Source organism: Esox lucius, chromosome 12 (assembly GCF_011004845.1).
Source record: "Esox lucius isolate fEsoLuc1 chromosome 12, fEsoLuc1.pri, whole genome shotgun sequence".
Lineage (NCBI taxonomy): Eukaryota > Metazoa > Chordata > Actinopteri > Esociformes > Esocidae > Esox > Esox lucius.
This window is the reverse complement of record NC_047580.1, coordinates 32,901,330-32,922,272: the sequence shown is the minus strand read 5'-3', so window position 1 is coordinate 32,922,272 and position 20,943 is coordinate 32,901,330. Positions and strand designations below refer to the sequence as shown.

Sequence of the window (20,943 nt, the reverse complement as noted above, 5' to 3'; positions counted from 1 at the left end):
GTTTGTCTGTCAGCATGTTTTTTGGACGTCTGTCTGTGACCTTCACAGTTTACCGGTCCATTTGCTCTCTCCCCTGACCACATCAAACATCCAGCCGCATGACCTACTGACAGGTAACCGGACCCCTGACCTGACCCCTTGGACTGTAAAAGCCTCTGGGCCCATCCAAAAAGCCACTAGCGGTTCCCTATAACCATGATTGCTCCAAAGGTCATTAGGAAGAACAATTTAGTCAAGTGGTATTTTAGTTATATTTGCCTGGAAGCAAAGTTTACTGAGAGTACAAACACACGCACACACGCGCATACAAAAGTGTGTTTGACTGGGTTGGAACTGACCTTCCGACAAGATTTCCCTGACTCATTGTCACCCCCCCCCCCGCCCCCCATACCATTCCACGTCCAAACTCAGAGACACAGACACACGTCCTCCCATGCCAGTTCACACGTCCAAACCCAGAGATACAGACACATGTCCCGCCATGCCACTCCACATGTCCAAACCCAGAAACACAGACACACGTCCCCCATGCTACTCCACATGTCCAAACGCAGAGACACAGACACACGTCCCCCCACGCTACTCCACATGTCCAAACCCAGAGACACAGACACATGTCCTCCCATGCCACTCCACATGTCCAGACACAGAGACACAGACACACGTCCCCCCACGCCACTCCACATGTCCAAACCCAGAGACACAGACACACGTCCCCCCATGCTACTCCACGTGTCCAAACCCAGAGACACACGTCCCCCCATGCTACTCCACACGTCCAAACGCAGAGACACAGACACACGTCCTCCCATGCTACTCCACATGTCCAAACCCAGAGACACAGACACACGTCCCCCCACGCCACTCCACATGTCCAAACGCAGAGACAGAGACACACGTCCCCCCATGCCACTCCACATGTCCAAACGCAGAGACACAGACACACGTCCCCCCACGCCACTCCACATGTCCAAACCCAGAGACACAGACACACGTCCCCACATGCTACTCCACATGTCCAAACCCAGAGACACAGACACACGTCCCCCCACGCCACTCCACATGTCCAAACGCAGAGACACAGACACACGTCCCCCCATGCCACTCCACATGTCCAAACCCAGAGACACAGACACACGTCCCCCCACGCCACTCCACATGTCCAAACCCAGAGACACAGACACACGTCCCCCCACGCCACTCCACATGTCCAAACCCAGAGACACAGACACACGTCCCCCCACGCCACTCCACATGTCCAAACGCAGAGACACAGACACACGTCCCCCCACGCTACTCCACACGTCCAAACCCAGAGACACAGACACACGTCCCCCCATGCCACTCCACATGTCCAAACCCAGAGACACAGACACACGTCCCCCCATGCCACTCCACATGTCCAAACCCAGAGACACAGACACACGTCCCCCCACGCTACTCCACATGTCCAAACCCAGAGACCCAGACACACGTCCCCCCCATGCCACTCCACATATAATTTTCTTTTCTTTCTTTTAACAGATATTTTCAGGAATTCGAGGCTTTGCTGGACAGAAACGTGGTAAAAGACAGGTGAGAGTTTTCAAACCGATGCTGCAGTAGAGCATGAGCACTGAGGGGAGCAGACTAGTTTCAGGAGGACGTCATTATTTTCCAGGAGCCAAACACTGCTTTTCTGTAACCTATTGAACCCGATGAACACCTTAAAAACACTACCAAATAAACAACCAGTACTGTTTTCCAATAGCATATATTCACTATATTTACATATTTGTCTACAAGAATGTTTGAGTCAAAATGGGTCCTCATGGGACGACTGGCCTTTCTATTCTTAATAGACCAAGACTATTCCCCCTTTAAGACTAGTTTAAGATCAGCATCCTTTTAAGACAAGTAAAAACCTTAAGATTATTTTAAGACTAGCATACCTTGGAGATAAGTTTGAGAATAGTATATGATAAGACTAGAATACCATTAAGTCTGCTTCATTATTAGTAAAACTTTAAGACCGGTGAAACTTCAGGACTTGTGTATGTTTCAGCTTGTACCGTGACTGGTGGCGAGTAGATGTGCAACATTCTGAAAAACCCAACACATCTCACGATCATCTGAATGCCCCCCCCCCCCCCCCCCCCCGCGGTGCTCATACAACTCGTGTCTCTCACCAGGACGGGCAGGAGCAACGCCATGTAGCCGCCACAGAAGACGGCGAAGAAGACGGCGTAGACCATGAGCAGGGCGTAGGTGTCGGCCAGCGGGGCAAACAGGTTGACCACTCCGCACAGGATCAGGTAGGCTTTGTGGTACTGGTACTTGTGGAACAGGTTCTTGTCCGCGAGCCAGCCGGAGCCCAGCTGGGCTATGGTCTCCGTGATGCCTGGAGAAGGAGAAACGCGGAGGAGCAGGGAGAAGGACGGAGAGGGGAGGGAGTGTTAAGGGAGAGGGAGAGATGGAGAGAGATGTCTTTTTAACACGCCGGAAGTATTCAGAAATCCTTTCATGAGTATAAAAGACGAGTTACGAATGCACTGCAACCCTAAACTAACACAACTCTCTGTGTCGTTCTCGACAGGCTCGTCTCACTGACACCATATGTCCTGATGGCTCTCCCATAGATCTAAAAGCGCATGTAACTTCTGACAGAAATCGTGAGCGGAATAATCTCAATACAGGCAGTAGAAAAATCTAGGCACCCCCGATTATAAGTCGCTCCGCTAAATCACCAATGCAAAAGAGCGGTTGTTCTACAGGCCCCATCCATCCACAATGGGTTGCATCCTATTGTATCAGGAATCCTCAACCATGTGGCTTCAAGGTCAATGGCAATGTGATAGCAGCTGCGGCGAGGGCAGCATTGATCCTGGCTGTGGACGGCTGTGCAGGGAGCGGCCCCTCCATTAACCAATGCGGTAACATACTCAGGCCCCTCCCACGCTGTCAAGTAAGCGATGGCCCGCCCCAAACGGAGGCTGTTTCCTGGGCAGCGCGCTAGTTTTTGAACAGGGCTCATCCAGGTCTGCACTGCTCTGGGTCGAAAGTGTTGCATGGTGTGGGGGGTGCGGAAACATTAGTGATGCAAAGACCAGTGATGTCTTTATGGATCCAGCACTGCAGGGATGAGGATTGGTGACTGGAACAGACTGGGGACTTCTATGTGCTCAGTTACTGTGCAGGAAAGCAGGATATCACTGTGTTGGAGCACAAAGGGTTTAGAGCTACAAACATAGTAGAGTACCGCAGAGTAGACTAGAGCAAACTACAGCAGAGTAGACTAGAGCAAACTACAGCAGAGTAGACTAGAGCAAACTACAGCAGAGTAGACTAGAGCAAACTACAACAGAATAGATTACAGCAAACTACAGCAGAGTAGACTAGAGCAAACTACAGCAGAGTATACTAGAGCAAACTACAGCAGAGTAGACTAGAGCAAACTACAGCAGAGTAGACTAGAGCAAACTACAGCAGAGTAGACTAGAGCAGAGTAGACAACAGCAGAGCTGAGTAGAATACATTAGACTACAGTCAAGTATAACAGAGTAGAACATAGACTAGAGTGCAGCAGAAAACAGTTAAGTAGAATAAAGTAGATAAGTGTTGTTTGGTAGAGTACAGTAAAGTCACAGTGTTAAAAGCCAGAGATTGTGTTAGTCAAGAAACACTTTGGTGTCTGAATCTCTTAATGTTAAGTCCCTGAACATTTCTGTCTCTGCTGTGGAATATTCCAAAGCAACGGTTGAAGACAGCTGTCTGTCCCCAGGCCCTGTTTTTCTGTCCTCTCCTGTGACCAGTGAGCGTCCCCTACAGCGTCCCCCCACTCCAGAGTGCTGACTCTGTCCTGAGTTTGTTTGTGTGTTTAAATCGCAGCAGGTTAGTGGATGTTTTTCTACAGCTGTTTCCGTAGTAACGCAGCACAATGAGATCTCAATCGAGCTGCCCCCCTTCTCTCCATCTCCATCTCTCCCTAGCGGTCTGCCACTCTCTTACTGGCCTGGTCCCAGACCTGTGTTAGCCAAAATGACTGGAAATGAGAAAATGACAACGCGTGGCCCATGTTTGTGAGGTCACGACCTCTGTCTGTCATTCAGGGCGAGCACAGGCAGGTGCTGGTCCTACAAGCCTCCCGGCGATAACCATTAACAAACAAACTAACCAGAAGGCAGAAGGAATGCCTTTCAAATCTCCACACTTCAAAGACAGAAAACAGTGAGGTTCCACTGTAAAACCCGCATGTCACTCAGCCGCCCCCCCCGACCCGGCCTTTCTCATTACTAAACAAGCTCTGTTGGCTCCTCACGCCTCCCCTTTTGTACACAGCTCCGCCTGAATGATTCTGAGGGAACAATATCAGCCACTTCAAAATAAAAATCGGGGTGCCCTCCTGTCGCCACGGCAGCCACTTTTTACTCAGTTAACCGTTGCCTAGGCACCCCGACGTGGCCAACGGTGGCCTGAAATGAGGCCTGGCCTGGAGCATAGAAATGCAGCATAGAAATTAAATTAATAGACTGAATCAACACAGAATCGAATGGGAATGTCGATTCTGGTAATCTGATTTCTATGGGCTTGATGATGGTGGCCCTCCTCCCATCACTGTCTGAGCGGAGCTAGCTGAAAGAGCCTCTTTCAGTGGAGGATGGGAGGGGAGAGGGAGAGAGGACAGGAGGGGAGGGAGGAGAGTCTAGCTGAAGGCTAGAGGAGATTGGGGATGTGTTGGGTTTGTTGTGGTGGGAGCTCCTCTTGGATTCTTTGTGCGTGTGCCCTTGTTTCAGTATACTTGTTAGGACTGAAAATCTGTGCAAGGACAGTAAAACCAGGAAAACTAAAACTCCTAGGGACCTTTCGCTGTTCCCCATGAGGGAAAGGCTTAGTGGTTTACGTCAGGTCAGACTTCCAAGCCGGTCTCAACTCAAGGGACTGGGGACCTAAAGATACATCCTGGGATTTCTGGCCACCAGTTGTAAAACTGCCTCTGTCGTGCCCAAACAGGTCCTCGGAAAGTGTGTACTACTGTAGGTTGTTGTTTGTTCTGTGGGGTTTCAGACTGGGTATCTGCTTAAGAACTGCTGTGTATATTCTGCTGTGTATAGGATAAAGCCCCCAGGAAGAAACCTAGAGAGGAACCAGACTCTGAGGGGTGGCCCGTCCTCTTCTGGCTGCGTCGGGTGATGATGTGGTCACATCAATATTTCATGTGATATTTTCATGGCTAACTGAGGTATTATAGTTAATCTACTTACAGATTATTCACATATAAACAATATATTACACATTAAAAAACAATGTTTTATAGTAAGTTTACTATTTGGATTAGATGTAGATGTTGGGGGAAAATATATTTTGAGCTGGCAATACTTGAGTCCCAACAAGTGTTGTCCCCAACAACATGTCTCTCTCTCTCTTCCTCTCTCTCTCTCTCTCTCTCTTTCTCTCTCTCTCTCTCTCTCTCTCTCTCCGTTGAACGTGCGCTTGGGAAGACCGCCATCCCCCACCTCCATGTGCCAACACATGCAGCAGGTTCACACATAACTCATTTAACCCTTTAACTCTGTGAGGGGTACTGGATGTCCTCTCCTGTTCCCCCCCCCTTAACTGTGTGGGCATGTTTTTTTCGGGGTACTCCGGGGTCACGATGGAAGAGAGACAGCAACAACCACGGATGGCTTGTTTTGGCTGGCGTTCGGTGGCTGTCTGGACCCAGGCCAATGTGACTAGATGACTGTGCTGGGTCTACATTTGTACACGTACCACAACCCCACCCCCCACCCGCCTAATCTTGGACCCCGCGCCCAAGTCCCTCGCACTTCTTAGACACTCAGTTTGACGGTCTTCATTGCTGAGGAGAGGACTGCAGAAATAGTCTTTACCAATGTCATTTGGCTCAGCAAACTGACTGACTGACTGGCTGGCTGAGTCGCTGGCTGACTGACTGGGAGATAACATTTACTAAATGCACACGCTGCTGTGTCCATCATTTCCTATACAGGTCACTGGTTTCTCACCAGGGTCTACATTGCACGCGTGTATGCTAATTGGAGAACAACAGCTCATTTGCTAAATTGTTAATGTTTAGTACAACACAGATTAATATCTTCTTCAAGCGCCTTAAACTATGTAACTTATTTTTGTGGTACATTTGGCAACTTTCTGTCTTTCTGTCACAGCCTTATGGATAGGACACTAGTAGGCTGAACTCAATGTCTCGGGCCACTGGGCCAAAGGTCTGGTTTTATATAAAGACGTGCGTTATGTAAGACTGCTGCACCTCGGTCTGAGCTGAAGCTCACAAATAATTAATACGCAGCATAAGAACAGGGCGACTAGCTGGGGACGTTCTTTTTCAACGTCGTTTCTGCAAAAAACTTCTCCTGACAAATCTGCACAGCTGCCACTGCAAAAAGGCCTGTCCTGTCAGAGATAAACTACACATGCTCTGTGTGTCCGTTAAGATGTCTTGAGCCAGTGTAAGGATTGGCACACTCGTAGAACCTTAACAGCTCAGCTTCATCAGACATTTTATTCAATTACTTGCTTGTCGGAGTGACTGGCTCTTGCTAGGGGCATTTCATTTAGATCAATTGATTTGTCTGCCGTGGACCCTTGGTCAATTATGTGATTGCTAGACTGACTGTCTAGTTGAAATAAAATATTCCTGATCTACTACTATTCATGAGGAGGTGTTATAACTACTGTCTACCACTACCCATGTCATAAAGAGGGTGGTGTTATAACTACTGTCTACCACTACCCATGTCATAAAGAGGGTGGTGTTATAACTACTGTCTACCACTACCCATGTCACAGAGAGGGTGTTATAACTACTGTCTACCACTACCCATGTCACAGAGAGGGTGGTGTTATAACTACTGTCTACCACTACCCATGTCACAAAGAGGGTGGTGTTATAACTACTGTCTACCACTACCCATGTCACCGAGAGGGTGGTGTTATAACTACTGTCTGCCACTACCCATGTCACAGAGAGGGTGGTGTTATAACTACTGTCTACCACTACCCATGTCACCGAGAGGGTGGTGTTATAACTACTGTCTGCCACTACCCACGTCACAGAGAGGGTGGTGTTATAACTACTGTCTACCACTACCCATGTCACAGAGAGGGTGGTGTTATAACTACTGTCTACCACTACCCATGTCACCGAGAGGGTGGTGTTATAACTACTGTCTGCCACTACCCATGTCACAGAGAGGGTGGTGTTATAACTACTGTCTACCACAACCCATGTCACAGAGAGGGTGGTGTTATAACTACTGTCTACCACTACCCATGTCACAGAGAGAGTGGTGTTATAACTACTGTCTGCCACTACCCATGTCACAGAGAGGGTGGTGTTATAACTACTGTCTACCACTACCCATGTCACAGAGAGGGTGGTGTTATAACTACTGTCTACCACTACCCATGTCACAGAGAGGGTGGTGTTATAACTACTGTCTACCACAACCCACGTCACAGAGAGGGTGGCGTTAAAACTACTGTCTGCCACTACCCATGTCACAGAGAGGGTGGCGTTATAATTACTGTGTACCACTACCCTTGTCACAGAGAGGGTGGTGTTATAACTACTGTCTACCACTACCCATGTCATAAAGAGGGTAGGGTTATAACTACTGTGGGCCATGCAGTTTTTTGGAGGTTCTATGGATTGATTCTTGCCATGTGACATATTTAAATAGTCATTCAGCAAGCACTCAACACTACAACTGAGTGTACATTTTCGTAATGGTCCGCAGTTGGAATCGAACCCGCAGATGAGTTGATGAAGGACACACACACACACCATTAAATCTCACCTGCCACTGAGATGATGAAGGAGGCATCCATGGCGTCGATGCCAAGGTTCCTGGCGCGGGCTGACAGGTGGAAGTACGGGATAAAGTAGGCCAGCTGACTGAACACCAGGGACCAGGTGTAGATGCAAAAGAACGGGTTCTTCAACAGCGACAAGTCAAGGATTTTGTTTTTCTTTGCAACCGGCAGAACCGGCTTGTCCACCGGTTGGGTGCCATTTGGAGAGGAAAGTCCCAAGATGGCGGAACCATTCGGACTGGGGGCCCCATTCTGACACACGGGCCCGGGTGGGTCCGTGAGGGTGGGGGACGTCTCCTGGACATGTCCATTCACCCCGTTCTGGACCAACTTGGTCAGCTCGGGGTTTGAAGGAGGTGAGAGGCGTCTCTGACCCCCACCGGGTGAGTCGACCTTCTCCGGGGTCTCTGTATCCCACTGCAGGGGCATCGGGGCGGCGGGTTCCGAGTCAGACTTGGCGATGCCGTTGGTTAACGGCGTGGATCCGTTACGGCAGCACCCATTCTGAGGGCGGTCCTTTACCTTCTCTGGACCAATGAGGGGGCTTTTCTGGAGGGATGAGCATGAGGTTGAGGAAGGCGGGGCTGACGGCTTCAGGTAAATGGGTCTCAGCAGCATTCCAGATGCCACCAGGTTCAACATGAGGCCTCCAAGGATCAGCAGAGCTCCTTTGGGAGGAGCACAGGGGTGTTACGGGATCATTCTAGAACAGTATAATGATACAGTGGACCTGTAGCAAATGCAGGGATATACAGTTTTCACATAATTACACAATGAATTATTAAACATTTCTCCCACCCCATTAGTGTGTGTGTGTGTGTTTGGTGTGTGTTTGCATATTGTGTGTGGGTCTAGCACCTTGCCAGGCATACTGTTCCAGCAGCAGCTGGGTGAAGGGGGCAAGGGCAAAGGTCAAGCCCATCCCTGACCGCCCAATGGAGTACGCTGTTGCTAACCTCTTACGGAAATATGTTGCCGTGACAACAGAAGTGGCTTGGTACAGGAGGGCAAAACCAAGGCCTGGGAGGAGATATGTCAAATATTTGTGATACAGTGCATGAAACATGTAGTCACCGAACACAAAACAAAAATGTGAGACCAAAATTATAATTCGTGATTATTTGACATGCAATGACTTCTGATTTTGGTTTCTTGTCAAGTTTGGATTTTAAATCACACAAATGCCCTGAGGTTAAACTATGGATTCTAAGCAAAATTTTTGTGCGCTTGTGTACATATTGGCTACACCATTTAGAAAACAACACAGTTCCTTTTCTTTCCCACACCATCATGGCATCCCTCTGGTACATGGTAATAGTTTGTCTATCTGTCTACAACACCCTTTTCAAGAACTCTACAGGTTTCTTTTCATACTGTAACCTGGCCAACCTGTTTTTTAGGCTAAATAGTGTTCACAGCATGCAGTCCATCCTCTGTAGTTCTGCAGGGCAAGTCTTATTTCGATGGCACTGGCTGACACATCCATGCATACTTCCTGGAGATGGTTCCTGGTCTGTTCTACCAGGGCATTTGGAATTGGTGAGCTAATGACAATTGTCCCAACATTTTTGGCGGTTTTGAAATTTTTGGCGGTATGTCATTTCCTTTTGGTGAAACCAATGTGCACACAAATTCCCCTTAAAATTAAAGCTGACCGTCTAAACTTTAACCCCATAGTAATTGTTTTACTCCTAATATATTTGGCTCATGTCTACTGTTCTCTGTAGTATGGGTAACACCTTTAAATCCTGTCCCACTTGGCTATCTCGAGAGGAAAGCACTGAACGTAACCATCTTCTAAATTACCAAAATCTTACTGTGATCTCTTCTAACTTCCTATATGTTTAACGCATTAAGCTTACCGACAACCAGCCCCATGCTGATGTAGAGGAAGACCACGCTCGTGGCGAAGATGCTCATGAGGAAACCAACACTGACCAGCATCGCCCCAGCTATGGAAGTCACCCTGTTCCCCAGCTTGGCGCACGCCACAGACGCCAAGGGACCTACATGGGAGCACAGCAACACATGCGATGTCTCCCACAATCTATCAGATGCTGTCAGCAGCTAACGTGATTTGACACAGTAACTCTGAGGGGGAATGGGTCGGCACAAGTCGATTGAATAGTTTCACGTGAACTCTGACCTCCGGAGAGACGCAGGCTGGACATGATGGAGCCGATCCAGCTGATGCTCTCGGCCGTGCCGCCGAACTCGTCCTGGAATGCCACGAAGAAGATCCCAAAGCTCTTCAGGGTTCCCATGACCAGCACGTTCACCTGCAACGACATGGAGGCGTGCAGGAGCATGTGGACGCATGCATGAAAAGGCAGGTGCACAGACACACAAACACCCCGCACGCTCACACCACACACACTACATCCACCACACCAGATACACACACCCCCCCACGCACCCCGCCCCCCACATACGTAAGCACCGACACACGCCAGCAGACACCATAAAAACATCCACCATGCACATCCACCTGCCTTCTGTAAATTTGCTAAAACTACGAAGAGGAGGGAGGAACCATACCAGGAAGCAGTGCAGGACCACCATCCAGCCCCAGCCGCCATCTGGGGGGGCCACGAATTGCACCTCCTTCTCCTTCTTGGCCCGGGCGTTCAGAGCATCATTCCTCTTAAACAGGCTGAGCTTGGCTGCCTTGGGCTCACTGGAAACAAACCAACAACAATGGCACCCATTTAAAGGTGAACCACGGCACCCGCTCTCATGGTAAATCGTAACAATGTGAACACTTTCAAAGGACTGAAACGCATCACATCTATAGGCTTAATTACTCAGCCGCAAAGCAGTATGACTATAATCCCAATCTTAAGCCTTACAGTAAGTCTCAGATAAAGACTTGATGACTATGTGAGAAGTTTAATGTAGATTGGTATAATCTACTTCACTGCTGCCCTACCCTGTTCCTGTAGTTCTACTGTCCTGTAGGTTTATATTTCAACCCTGTTCCTGTAGTTCTACTGTCCTGTAGGTTTACATTTCAACCCTGTTCCTGTAGATCTACTGTCCTGTAGATTTATATTTCAACCCTGTTCCTGTAGATATACTGTCCTGTAGGTTTATATTTCAACCCTGTTCCTGTAGATATACTGTCCTCTAGGTTTATATTTCAACCCTGTTCCTGTAGATCTACTGTCCTGTAGGTTTATATTTCAACCCTGTTCCTGTAGTTCTACTGTCCTGTAGGTTTATATTTCAACCCTGTTCCTGTAGTTCTACTGTCCTGTAGGTTTACATTTCAACCCTGTTCCTGTAGATCTACTGTCCTGTAGATTTATATTTCAACCCTGTTCCTGTAGATATACTGTCCTGTAGGTTTATATTTCAACCCTGTTCCTGTAGATATACTGTCCTCTAGGTTTATATTTCAACCCTGTTCCTGTAGATCTACTGTCCTGTAGGTTTATATTTCAACCCTGTTCCTGTAGTTCTACTGTCCTGTAGGTTTATATTTCAACCCTGTTCCTGTAGTTCTACTGTCCTGTAGGTTTACATTTCAACCCTGTTCCTGTAGATCTACTGTCCTGTAGGTTTATATTTCAACCCTGTTCCTGTAGATCTACTGTCCTGTAGGTTTATATTTCAACCCTGTTCCTGTAGATCTACTGTCCTGTAGGTTTATATTTCAACCCTGTTCCTGGAGATCTACTGTCCTGTAGGTTTATATTTCAACCCTGTTCCTGTAGATCTACTGTCCTGTAGGTTTATATTTCAACCCTGTTCCTGTAGATCTACTGTCCTGTAGGTTTATATTTCAACCCTGTTCCTGGAGATCTACTGTCCTGTAGGTTTATATTTCAACCCTGTTCCTGTAGATCTACTGTCCTGTAGGTTTATATTTCAACCCTGTTCCTGTAGATCTACTGTCCTGTAGGCTCCAACCTCGGTTCTAACGAACCTCATTTAGCTTTTCATGCAGCTGATTATTAGGATCAGGTATGTTACATTAGGGTTGAATTTAAAACTCTACAGGAGGGAAGATCTTCAGAAACAGTGTTGAAGTTAAAATATACAACAGGGTTGATCTCCAGGAGCAGGGTTGAAATATAAACCTACAGGAGGGTAGATCTCCAGGAGCAGGGTTGAAATATAAACCTACAGGAGGGTAGATCTCCAGGAGCAGGGTTGAAATATAAACCTACAGGAGGGTAGATCTCCAGGAGCTGTGTTGGAACAGGCATGGTGGATGCTGGACAGGGTATCCTATTGGTCATCGACCTTAACCAGTTGTTTGATTTTGCCTGACTCTGGCTGAATGTCTGATTGTATTTGACAGCACCTGACTGACTGTAGCTGACTGACTGTAGCTGACTGACTGGTCAGACAGACTGTGGGCAAATACATTCACCGTCGCTCAAAGCTCTAGACGGCTGAAGATTTCACTCTGGGTGATGAAGGCTGTGGAAAACAAACTTTCCCTGCATCTCTCAGCCCACATTAATATTTGAACACTCTCCATCTAGGGTCTCTTAAGTAAAGCACTGTGCTCCTCATTACCTCCTGCCGAATCAGGAGCAACTCTCCCCTCGGTGTCCGGATGAAACACAAATCAGGAGAAGTAAGGCACAAATTCACCGATGGACCAGAACAGTCACACACATTTTAAACACAAGCTCCACAACTAATGACAATTTGTCCAGATTGTTTATGCGTGTGACAGAATGTGTGTGCTTCTGTGTCGGTCTCTGTGCGTCCCTTCAATGTCCTCACCTACACCAAGTCTGCCTCATCATCCATCAGGTTGGATGATAAGGCTTAATCAAGGGACCCTGGAGTTGGATGGTTGAGGAGGCAGACAACTTGGACGGTACTGGTTTCTGGGCCAAACCAGTTGCATACATTACATTGTTTTACATGACTTTGATCAGTTGTCTTCCAGTCATGTGATGTATCTATCTGACATGATCAGTAGTCCTCCAGTCATGTGATGCATCTATCTGACATGATCAGTAGTCCTCCAGTCATGTGATGTATCTATCTGACATGATCAGTAGTCCTCCAGTCATGTGATGCATCTATCTGACATGATCAGTAGTCCTCCACTCATGTGATGTATCTATCTGACATGATCAGTAGTCCTCCAGTCATGTGATGTATCTATCTGACATGATCAGTAGTCCTCCAGTCATGTGATGTATCTATCTGACATGATCAGTAGTCCTCCAGTCATGTGATGTATCTATCTGACATGATCAGTAGTCCTCCAGTCATGTGATGTATCTATCTGACATGATCAGTATTCCTCCAGTCATGTGATGTATCTATCTGACATGATCAGTAGTCCTCCAGTCATGTGATGTATCTATCTGACATGATCAGTAGTCCTCCAGTCATGTGATGTATCTATCTGACATGATCAGTAGTCCTCCAGTCATGTGATGTATCTATCTGACATGATCAGTAGTCCTCCAGTCATGTGATGTATCTATCTGACATGATCAGTAGTCCTCCAGTCATGTGATGTATCTATCTGACATGATCAGTAGTCCTCCAGTCATGTGATGTATCTATCTGACATGATCAGTAGTCCTCCAGTCATGTGATGTATCTATCTGACATGATCAGTAGTCCTCCAGTCATGTGATGTATCTATCTGACATGATCAGTATTCCTCCAGTCATGTGATGTGTCTATCTGACATGATCAGTAGTCCTCCAGTCATGTGATGTATCTATCTGACATGATCAGTAGTCCTCCAATCAAAGGATGTAGCTGGCTGACATGATCAGTAGTCCTCCAATGTTGTAGTGCTGAGCTGGGGCGTAACACCTACTGTATGCGTTTGACTAACACACAAACTGGTTACCAAAGTTTTCTGGTACGTGCGCATTGAACAGCAAAAGCTATTTTTGTGTGCGTTAGGTCATCACGACCCGTCGCTTATCTGCAACAAATAAACTGGATGTGAACACATCTTCAGTAAAAAATGAGTGGAGATTTCTGAATATTTTGTAAAAAATTTGCCGGCAAGTGCGACTTGAGGTGGCGCAGCGGTCTCAGCTACAGTGACATGTACTGCAGTAGCATCAGCTGTGAGCTGCTCTGAATAAGAGGCTCTGCAAATGTTATGTACGTGTTGAAAACCCGTCTCTCCATCTTTCGCCACTTTTCTTACTCCTCTGCTGTATTATTGTCTGCATAACAAGAGGTTGTCTCAGCCAACCACCTTAAGATCAACGCATTATGTTTTACTGGATTAATAAGATCAAGACCATCAGTGAGCTATTTCCAACAGTCCCCTGGTAAATCATCGCTCTTCAAGTGTTTTTCAAACCTGCTCCTGGAGGCACCACGCCCTGCATGTTTTAGATCTCTCCCTGCTCTATCACACCTGATTCAATTTATCAGCTCATCATCACATCCTGGATGGGCTACCTCAGGTGAGTTAGGGCAACGAGAGACCCAAAACATGCAGAGCGGTGTGCCTCCAGGAGCAGCGTTGAAAAACACTGCAGTAGATCATACAATAACATGCTTGAACATGCTACAGTTCGAAACGCTGAAACTGAAAACTAACACAGTGTGATCTATGCCTAAGTGCACCCAATCCCTGAAACGTCTGTCCCTAAAAATACATCATCCAGGCTTAGGGGTTAGGTTTAGGCTTTAGGGGTTAGGTTTAGGGAAAAACCTTTCCCCCTACGTTTAAGTTTGTTATAGTGTTAGAATTAGGGTTACTTTAAGGTTTAGGCTTTAGGGGTTAGGTTTAGGGTTAATGATTTGGGCTATGTTACGTTTAGGCTAGGGCACAGGTGTCAAACCGGTTCCACAAAGGGCCGAGTGTCTGCAGGTTTTTGTTTTTTCCTATAAATTGGTTCCTAGTTCATACCTACACAACCAGGTGGGGGTAGAAACTAACCAATCAGTGACCTAATTAACCAATCAAGTACAAGGAGAGAGCAAAAACCTGCAGACACTCGGCCCTCCGTGGAACCGGTTTGACACCTCTGGGCTAGGGGATGAGAAAAATTGGGGGCAATTCTTGTGGTGCAAAAAAGGGGGGAAAAAAACGTGTTTTTATAAATAAAAAAAGGGTTGTCGTTACTCTGGAATGATCATCAACCATCGCAATTGACCACCTGGACAGTTTCTTACCCACCGGCACAAGGCCCATGAGAGAGCTGGGGTGACTTTAGAATGACTACTTCCTATCGTACAAAGTGACATTTGAAGTAAAAGTACTTCAGGAATTTGTATTTTAGACTTGTCCTGGCTAGTATTACTGGAGTCCTGTTCAGCTGGTTGGGGTAATATTACTGCGCCGCGATCTAAAGGATGCGTTGTTTGTGTGATGTTCAGGGACTCCTTCCCCCCCATCCATGTAGAGTCTGAAGTACTATAGAGATGATCCACTGCAATGTACAGATATGTAACTAATGTACATTACATCGTCCAGCTGGCACGCAGGGAATGCTAACGTGTTCGTGAACCTATGGTTGAAGTTTAAAAAGATTTGCAAATGTGTTATTTCTGTGTGTGATTGATTAAAGCCACACCCATTGAACTGAACTCACCTGTGATGGATCACACCAGCCAGGTGGGGAAGGGGTTCCTTGGGGCTACTGGCTGACAAAATTGCCAGACTGAATTTACCCCTGAGAATTTATAATCCACAACAGAAATGCCAATCTGTGATAATCCACATCATAAGAATGAACAAATTCCGAAATTGTTCATTGACTGTCCCCAAAAACTATTCTAAACAAAAAAAAAAAAGATAACTTGTCAGCCAACACCACCAAGGACCCCCCTCCCCCCCCCCTCCACACCAGGTTGCTGTAATCCATCACTGGTAGGACAGAAAAGCTCAGTTGAGTTCAGTTTACTTGAATCAATCAAACCCGATAATCCACATAGTGCCCTTCGTGTGACCAGCGCTTCATGGACCCTGGTCTGAAGTAGGGCACTTAGAAGGGGACAGGGTGTTAGTGGGACGCACCCATAGATGAATGTCATCACTGATTTTCCCTCAGTCAGGTTGTGTGTTGAGACTGATTAACTGACACCAGGACTGGCCTGGGCTGGTTTACCTCTACCGGTAGCCAATCAGGCTTTAGGGAGGCTCATCCCCTAACCTGCCACTGGCATGCAAAATACCTAGACACGACCCTGACATGACCCTGACATGATCTCATAGATCAGATCAGCATGCTGGAGTGAATTAGTGCTAAAAAATATTGCAATCCTCATAGAAACACACTAACACACACGTGAACACATACTGGGACACACATACACACACATCAGGAAACACACATCAAGACACACACACACACACACCCACTAGGACACAAACACACACCAGGACACACACACACAGTAGGACACAAACACATATTACGACACACACCCACACACACTAGGACACAAACACACACCAGGACACACACACACACACACACACACACTAGGACACAAACACATATTACGACACACACCCACACACACTAGGACACAAACACACACCAGGACACACACACACACACACACACACACTAGGACACAAACACATATTACGACACACACCCACACACACTAGGACACAAACACACACCAGGACACACACACACACACACACACACACTAGGACACAAACACAAAGCAAGACACACACACACACACCCCAGGACACCCACATTAACACACACACACATACCAGGAAACATGCCAGTACACACACACACACACACACACTTGGACAAACACACAAACCAGGAAACAAACTAGTACACACACACACCTGGACACACACACCCCAAGACACACACATACCAGCAAACATGCCAGTACACACACCAGGACACAGAGCCCTATATCCATATACCCTGGCCTTCCCATTTTGGAAAAACAAATGTATCAAATATTTCCAAACGCTATATCGGTTGCCTTGTTCACTTCCACTGTAGTCCAGAGAGAGGCTTCCTTTAAAAAATAATTAAAAAATACTCAACACAGTAATAATTCCAAAAACAAAGTCCAGGATTATGCTACATAATCGGAAAATAGGCCACAGATTAAAAAATAGCAAACCTTTCCTATAAGTACACTGACAGCAATAAGTCATGCATTTAATGCAGGTAGGTAAAATAATAACTTCAAATAGTTAGCTTTTTTTGCACATACTATACTTTCAGTTGGTTGCTGGAAGTGAGTGGCCATATTTCAAAACACATAAATAAACAGGAAATAATATAATAATATACAAAATCAAATACTTGTAAATTGTAAATATACACTCACCTAAAGGATTATTAGGAACACCATACTAATACCATGTTTGACCCCCTTTCGCCTTCAGAATTGCCTTAATTCTACGTGGCATTGATTCAACAAGGTGCTGAAAGCATTCTTTAGAAATGTTGGCCCATACTGATAGGATAGCATCTTGCAGTTGATGGAGATTTGTGGGATGCACATCCAGGGCACGAAGCTCCCGTTCCACCACATCCCAATGATACTCTATTGGGTTGAGATCTGGTGGCTGTGGGGGCCATTTCAGTACAGTGAACTCATTGTCATGTTCAAGAAACCAATTTGAAATGATTCGAGCTTTGTGACATGGTGCATTATCCTGCTGGAAGTATCAATCAATCAATCAAATTTATTTATAAAGCACGTCTGGCACCAACAACCATGCCACGCTCAAAATTGCTTAAATCACCACATTTCCTTGTGTCCTAAAACTAATGTTGTGGCGTAGGATGAAGGCTAAATGTGTCTTCCTCAATGTTAGCGTTACCTGCATGGGTGTTTGCAGGTAAACAAGAAACTCCTCTTTTCATGGACCTGTTTGGACCTTTGAGTCAGGGACCTCGTTTCCCTGATAAATAAATAAAAACAGGTTTGTCGTTACTCTGGAACGATCATTGACCACCAGTGCGGGCCCGGGACTTCAAAAACATCATTAGACATCCACAACTACCCAGTACCACCTAGACAGTATCTTACCCACCGGCACAAGGCCCATGAGAGAGCTGGGGTGACTTTAGAATGACTACTTCCTATCGGTCAAAGTGACATTTGAAGTAAAAGTACTTCAGGAATTTGTATTTTAGACTTGTCCTGGCTAGTATTACTGGAGTCCTGTTCAGCTGGTCGGGTAATATTACAGCGCCGCGATCTAAAGGATGCGTTGGGAAATATAACATTGTCACTGTACAACACTGCACTACTACAGATTCTAAGTTAACTATAAGGACTGCATAAGCTCTGCGATCACAACTCTAGATGAATCACAGGAGAGACATTGAGTGGCAATACAGTATCGACAGTTCATTGTTAGGACCCTTTCAAGTCTTCTGCTACACACAAACATTAAATCCACACTCTTCAATGTGTGAGAGCCCTTGAAGAGTGTGGCGCCCATCCAAAGTGACGGTGCTACTAGAAACCTTATAAGAAGTCAGTGGATAAGAAGGCAGTTAGAACACATGCCAGCCATGGCATTTATTGAGCGATGACCCGGGTCAGGGAAGCATGTATGACACCGGAAAACCATGGCCTGGAAGGCTGCCGAACTATAGCGATTTCAGGTCTCAAATTGGCTGTCTATCCACTCAACACATTTTGATTCAGACCAGAGGAACAGACAGACTGGGGTGGAGAGGAAGGATCAGTGATAAGGGGAAAGGAGAGAGAAAAAGAGAAAGAAGGGGATGGAGAGAAAAGGGGAAAGAGAGGAAGGGTTTGGGTTGAGGGAGGCAGAGGGAGAGAGTGGGAGAGAAAACGGGTGTCTCAGATTGTCTATCAATCCAATCCATAGATTATAATTCAGACCAACATAACAATAGACAGTTTGAGAGAGAGAGATTTGGAGAAGTTCAGAGAAAAGGAAGAGAAAAAAGAGAAGAGGTGTAGAGAAAGGGCAGAAGAAAGGGACGGGGGGGGGGCAGTTTAGACAAAACTCTCCAAAAACTGTAGAGGGGAAAGTGAGTTTATTATGGTGTCTGCTTCATTCTTCACTCGTCCACATCTGTGACCTCCCGTCACGGGTCCGATAAAGATGAGCAACAGTTCATTTTTAAGACCCGTTCGCTTTCTGAATCCATAGTGTTGGGAAATGTGCCAAATGCCAGTTTTATTTTAAATGCTGATTTTCTGTTGTGCAGCTACATTCATCAAGGCTTTAATTTACTGTTAATATTGGTAATGCTCCGTTCTGTCAGCTGAAGTTAAGTTTTAAAACGCTGAAAAGTTTAGGTTTTCAAAAAGTCTAAAACAGAACCCTAAACCTACCAGGAATAGTCGCTGTGCTGTACGAGGCGATGAGTTTAGTTCCCAGATGTAAACCTCCCACATCAATGTAACCTTTATAACAGACTGGCCTGGTTTTCAGCAGCTCTACAATGTACCAATGTACGTAAATTGGTACATTTAAATGTATTTGGCCACACTAAAGCAGCTCCCATTTTACCTAAGGTTCTTATACTGTCCAGCAGATTACTGTGAATAATTTGATTGTGATCAAATTATGCTGTGATTGAGTCCCATACTGAACAGGGGGGAAAGAAACTTCCAGCACTGTGCTCCTTCTGACTGGAATAAAAAAATAAAAAACTGTAAAAATCAATCAAGTGACATTGAATGATTTTAAATCTATTATAAAATCTATGATGGAAATTGTAAATGTTTTGATTCATAACTTGCACACTACCTTCAACAATTTATGTATAATTAGGAACTGTGTTTATAACTTCTGTGTGCTGCTATTGGCCAGGTCACTCTTGGAAAATAGATTTTTAATCTAAGTGAGTCAAAACCGAGGTTAAACAAATGTAAGATAGCATCAACAACCTTGTTCTTTTCAACTAGCACACTGAGATTTTATACATTGTTTTGTGGGAAATTGTAATTGACTAATACTGTTTATTACTACAGTCACATATTTATCTTAATAAAATGCTCAGATTAAGTGTCTCAGCTAAATTACAAAAAAATGTGGTACCACTTTATTTTGAGAGTCCCAATTTCTGTTGGTAGATTTTCGGTACATAGTAAAACTATTATGGAACCTATCTGTAGATAAGCAACTGCTTGCTAAAGTTAGGGTTAAGGTTAGGTTTCGAAGCTTTAGGGTAATGGTTAAAGTTATGGTAAAGGTTAGGCTTAGTTGATTATTGATAGTAAAATGTTACTGATAGTCAGTAGATAATCTGTAGATCATCTACACACACATTTGGGACTCTCAAAAATAAAGTGTTATCAAAAGTGCAAATGTGCTTTCTGTATGATATATTTCAATGCGTGCTGTACATTTACAATTGTTGGTACACAGACATCTACATACATACACACATACACACACAGACATCTACATACATACACACATACATCTACTTACATACATACATACACACAGTCATTATAAGATCTCCACAGATAAAGTACTGTTTGTGTTAACTGAGCAGGTGTTCTGACAGTTACCTGTTGTGCTCTTTAGGCAGCATGACGACCGGTGCTGAAGCAGAGGAAATAATTCACAGAGGACTGTTCTCTATTTCGGCGTCATACCCTCCTCTGTGGATATCGAGATAATTCCACAGCTGTCTCAAAGCCAGCCCTTCACCTACAAAGAGAAACACTGGTCAGAAATAATGCCCAAATAACCCCAGAATTGAACAGACCGTGTGGGGTAACTCTCCACCATTGCATGATCGTGTTTACAACACTACTAGTAACAACATTGACACTGTAATAATGTAACGGACACACCCATGGCAATGAGCAAGGTGCGCAGTACCAATACCCCCCACAGAAGGAAACTGAACCAACCGACAGAAGCTGGGGTGGTGGCTGGGTAAACCAGTAGAGTAGCATACAGAATGAGTCATGTTAACAACTTAAAAGGACCGCCATAATAGATGAACTATTGAGACAGTGGCGGTAGCGCCCCCGACCTCAGGTGATGCGTCGCTGAGCCAATGCCCCCACAGGTTCCCTGGCTGAACTACACTCAGGCACGTTTGCAGGTGAGACTCAACCTGTGCAGAGCACACGCCCCTTTTCTATATAGTGCCTTTTCCCGTTGACCAGTGCCCGCCCCCCTCTCCGCGAACGGGCGCCAAACTCTCCAACAGGCATGCG

The 20,943-nt window shown here is 45.8% G+C and overlaps 1 protein-coding gene across 2 annotated transcripts in view; it reads right to left on the bottom strand.

Moving 5' to 3' along the window:
• The window catches only part of slc16a4 (solute carrier family 16 member 4), a 32,248-nt gene that overhangs the window by 7,342 nt on the left and 3,963 nt on the right, over positions 1-20,943 (bottom strand). Inside the window, exons 1-8 of one of the 2 annotated variants that reach the window (XM_010902412.3) lie at positions 20,632-20,715; positions 20,284-20,425; positions 10,369-10,507; positions 9,977-10,109; positions 9,693-9,836; positions 8,689-8,850; positions 7,815-8,498; positions 2,169-2,380 (exon numbers count right to left, since the gene is read on the bottom strand). In XM_010902412.3, coding sequence (XP_010900714.1) covers positions 2,169-2,380; positions 7,815-8,498; positions 8,689-8,850; positions 9,693-9,836; positions 9,977-10,109; positions 10,369-10,507; positions 20,284-20,306 — 1,497 coding nt within the window. In that variant the 5' untranslated portion in view covers positions 20,307-20,425; positions 20,632-20,715. Of the gene's footprint in view, positions 1-2,168; positions 2,381-7,814; positions 8,499-8,688; positions 8,851-9,692; positions 9,837-9,976; positions 10,110-10,368; positions 10,508-20,283; positions 20,426-20,631; positions 20,716-20,943 lie in introns of those variants that run through there. The other variant, XM_010902411.3, reaches the window with a different exon arrangement.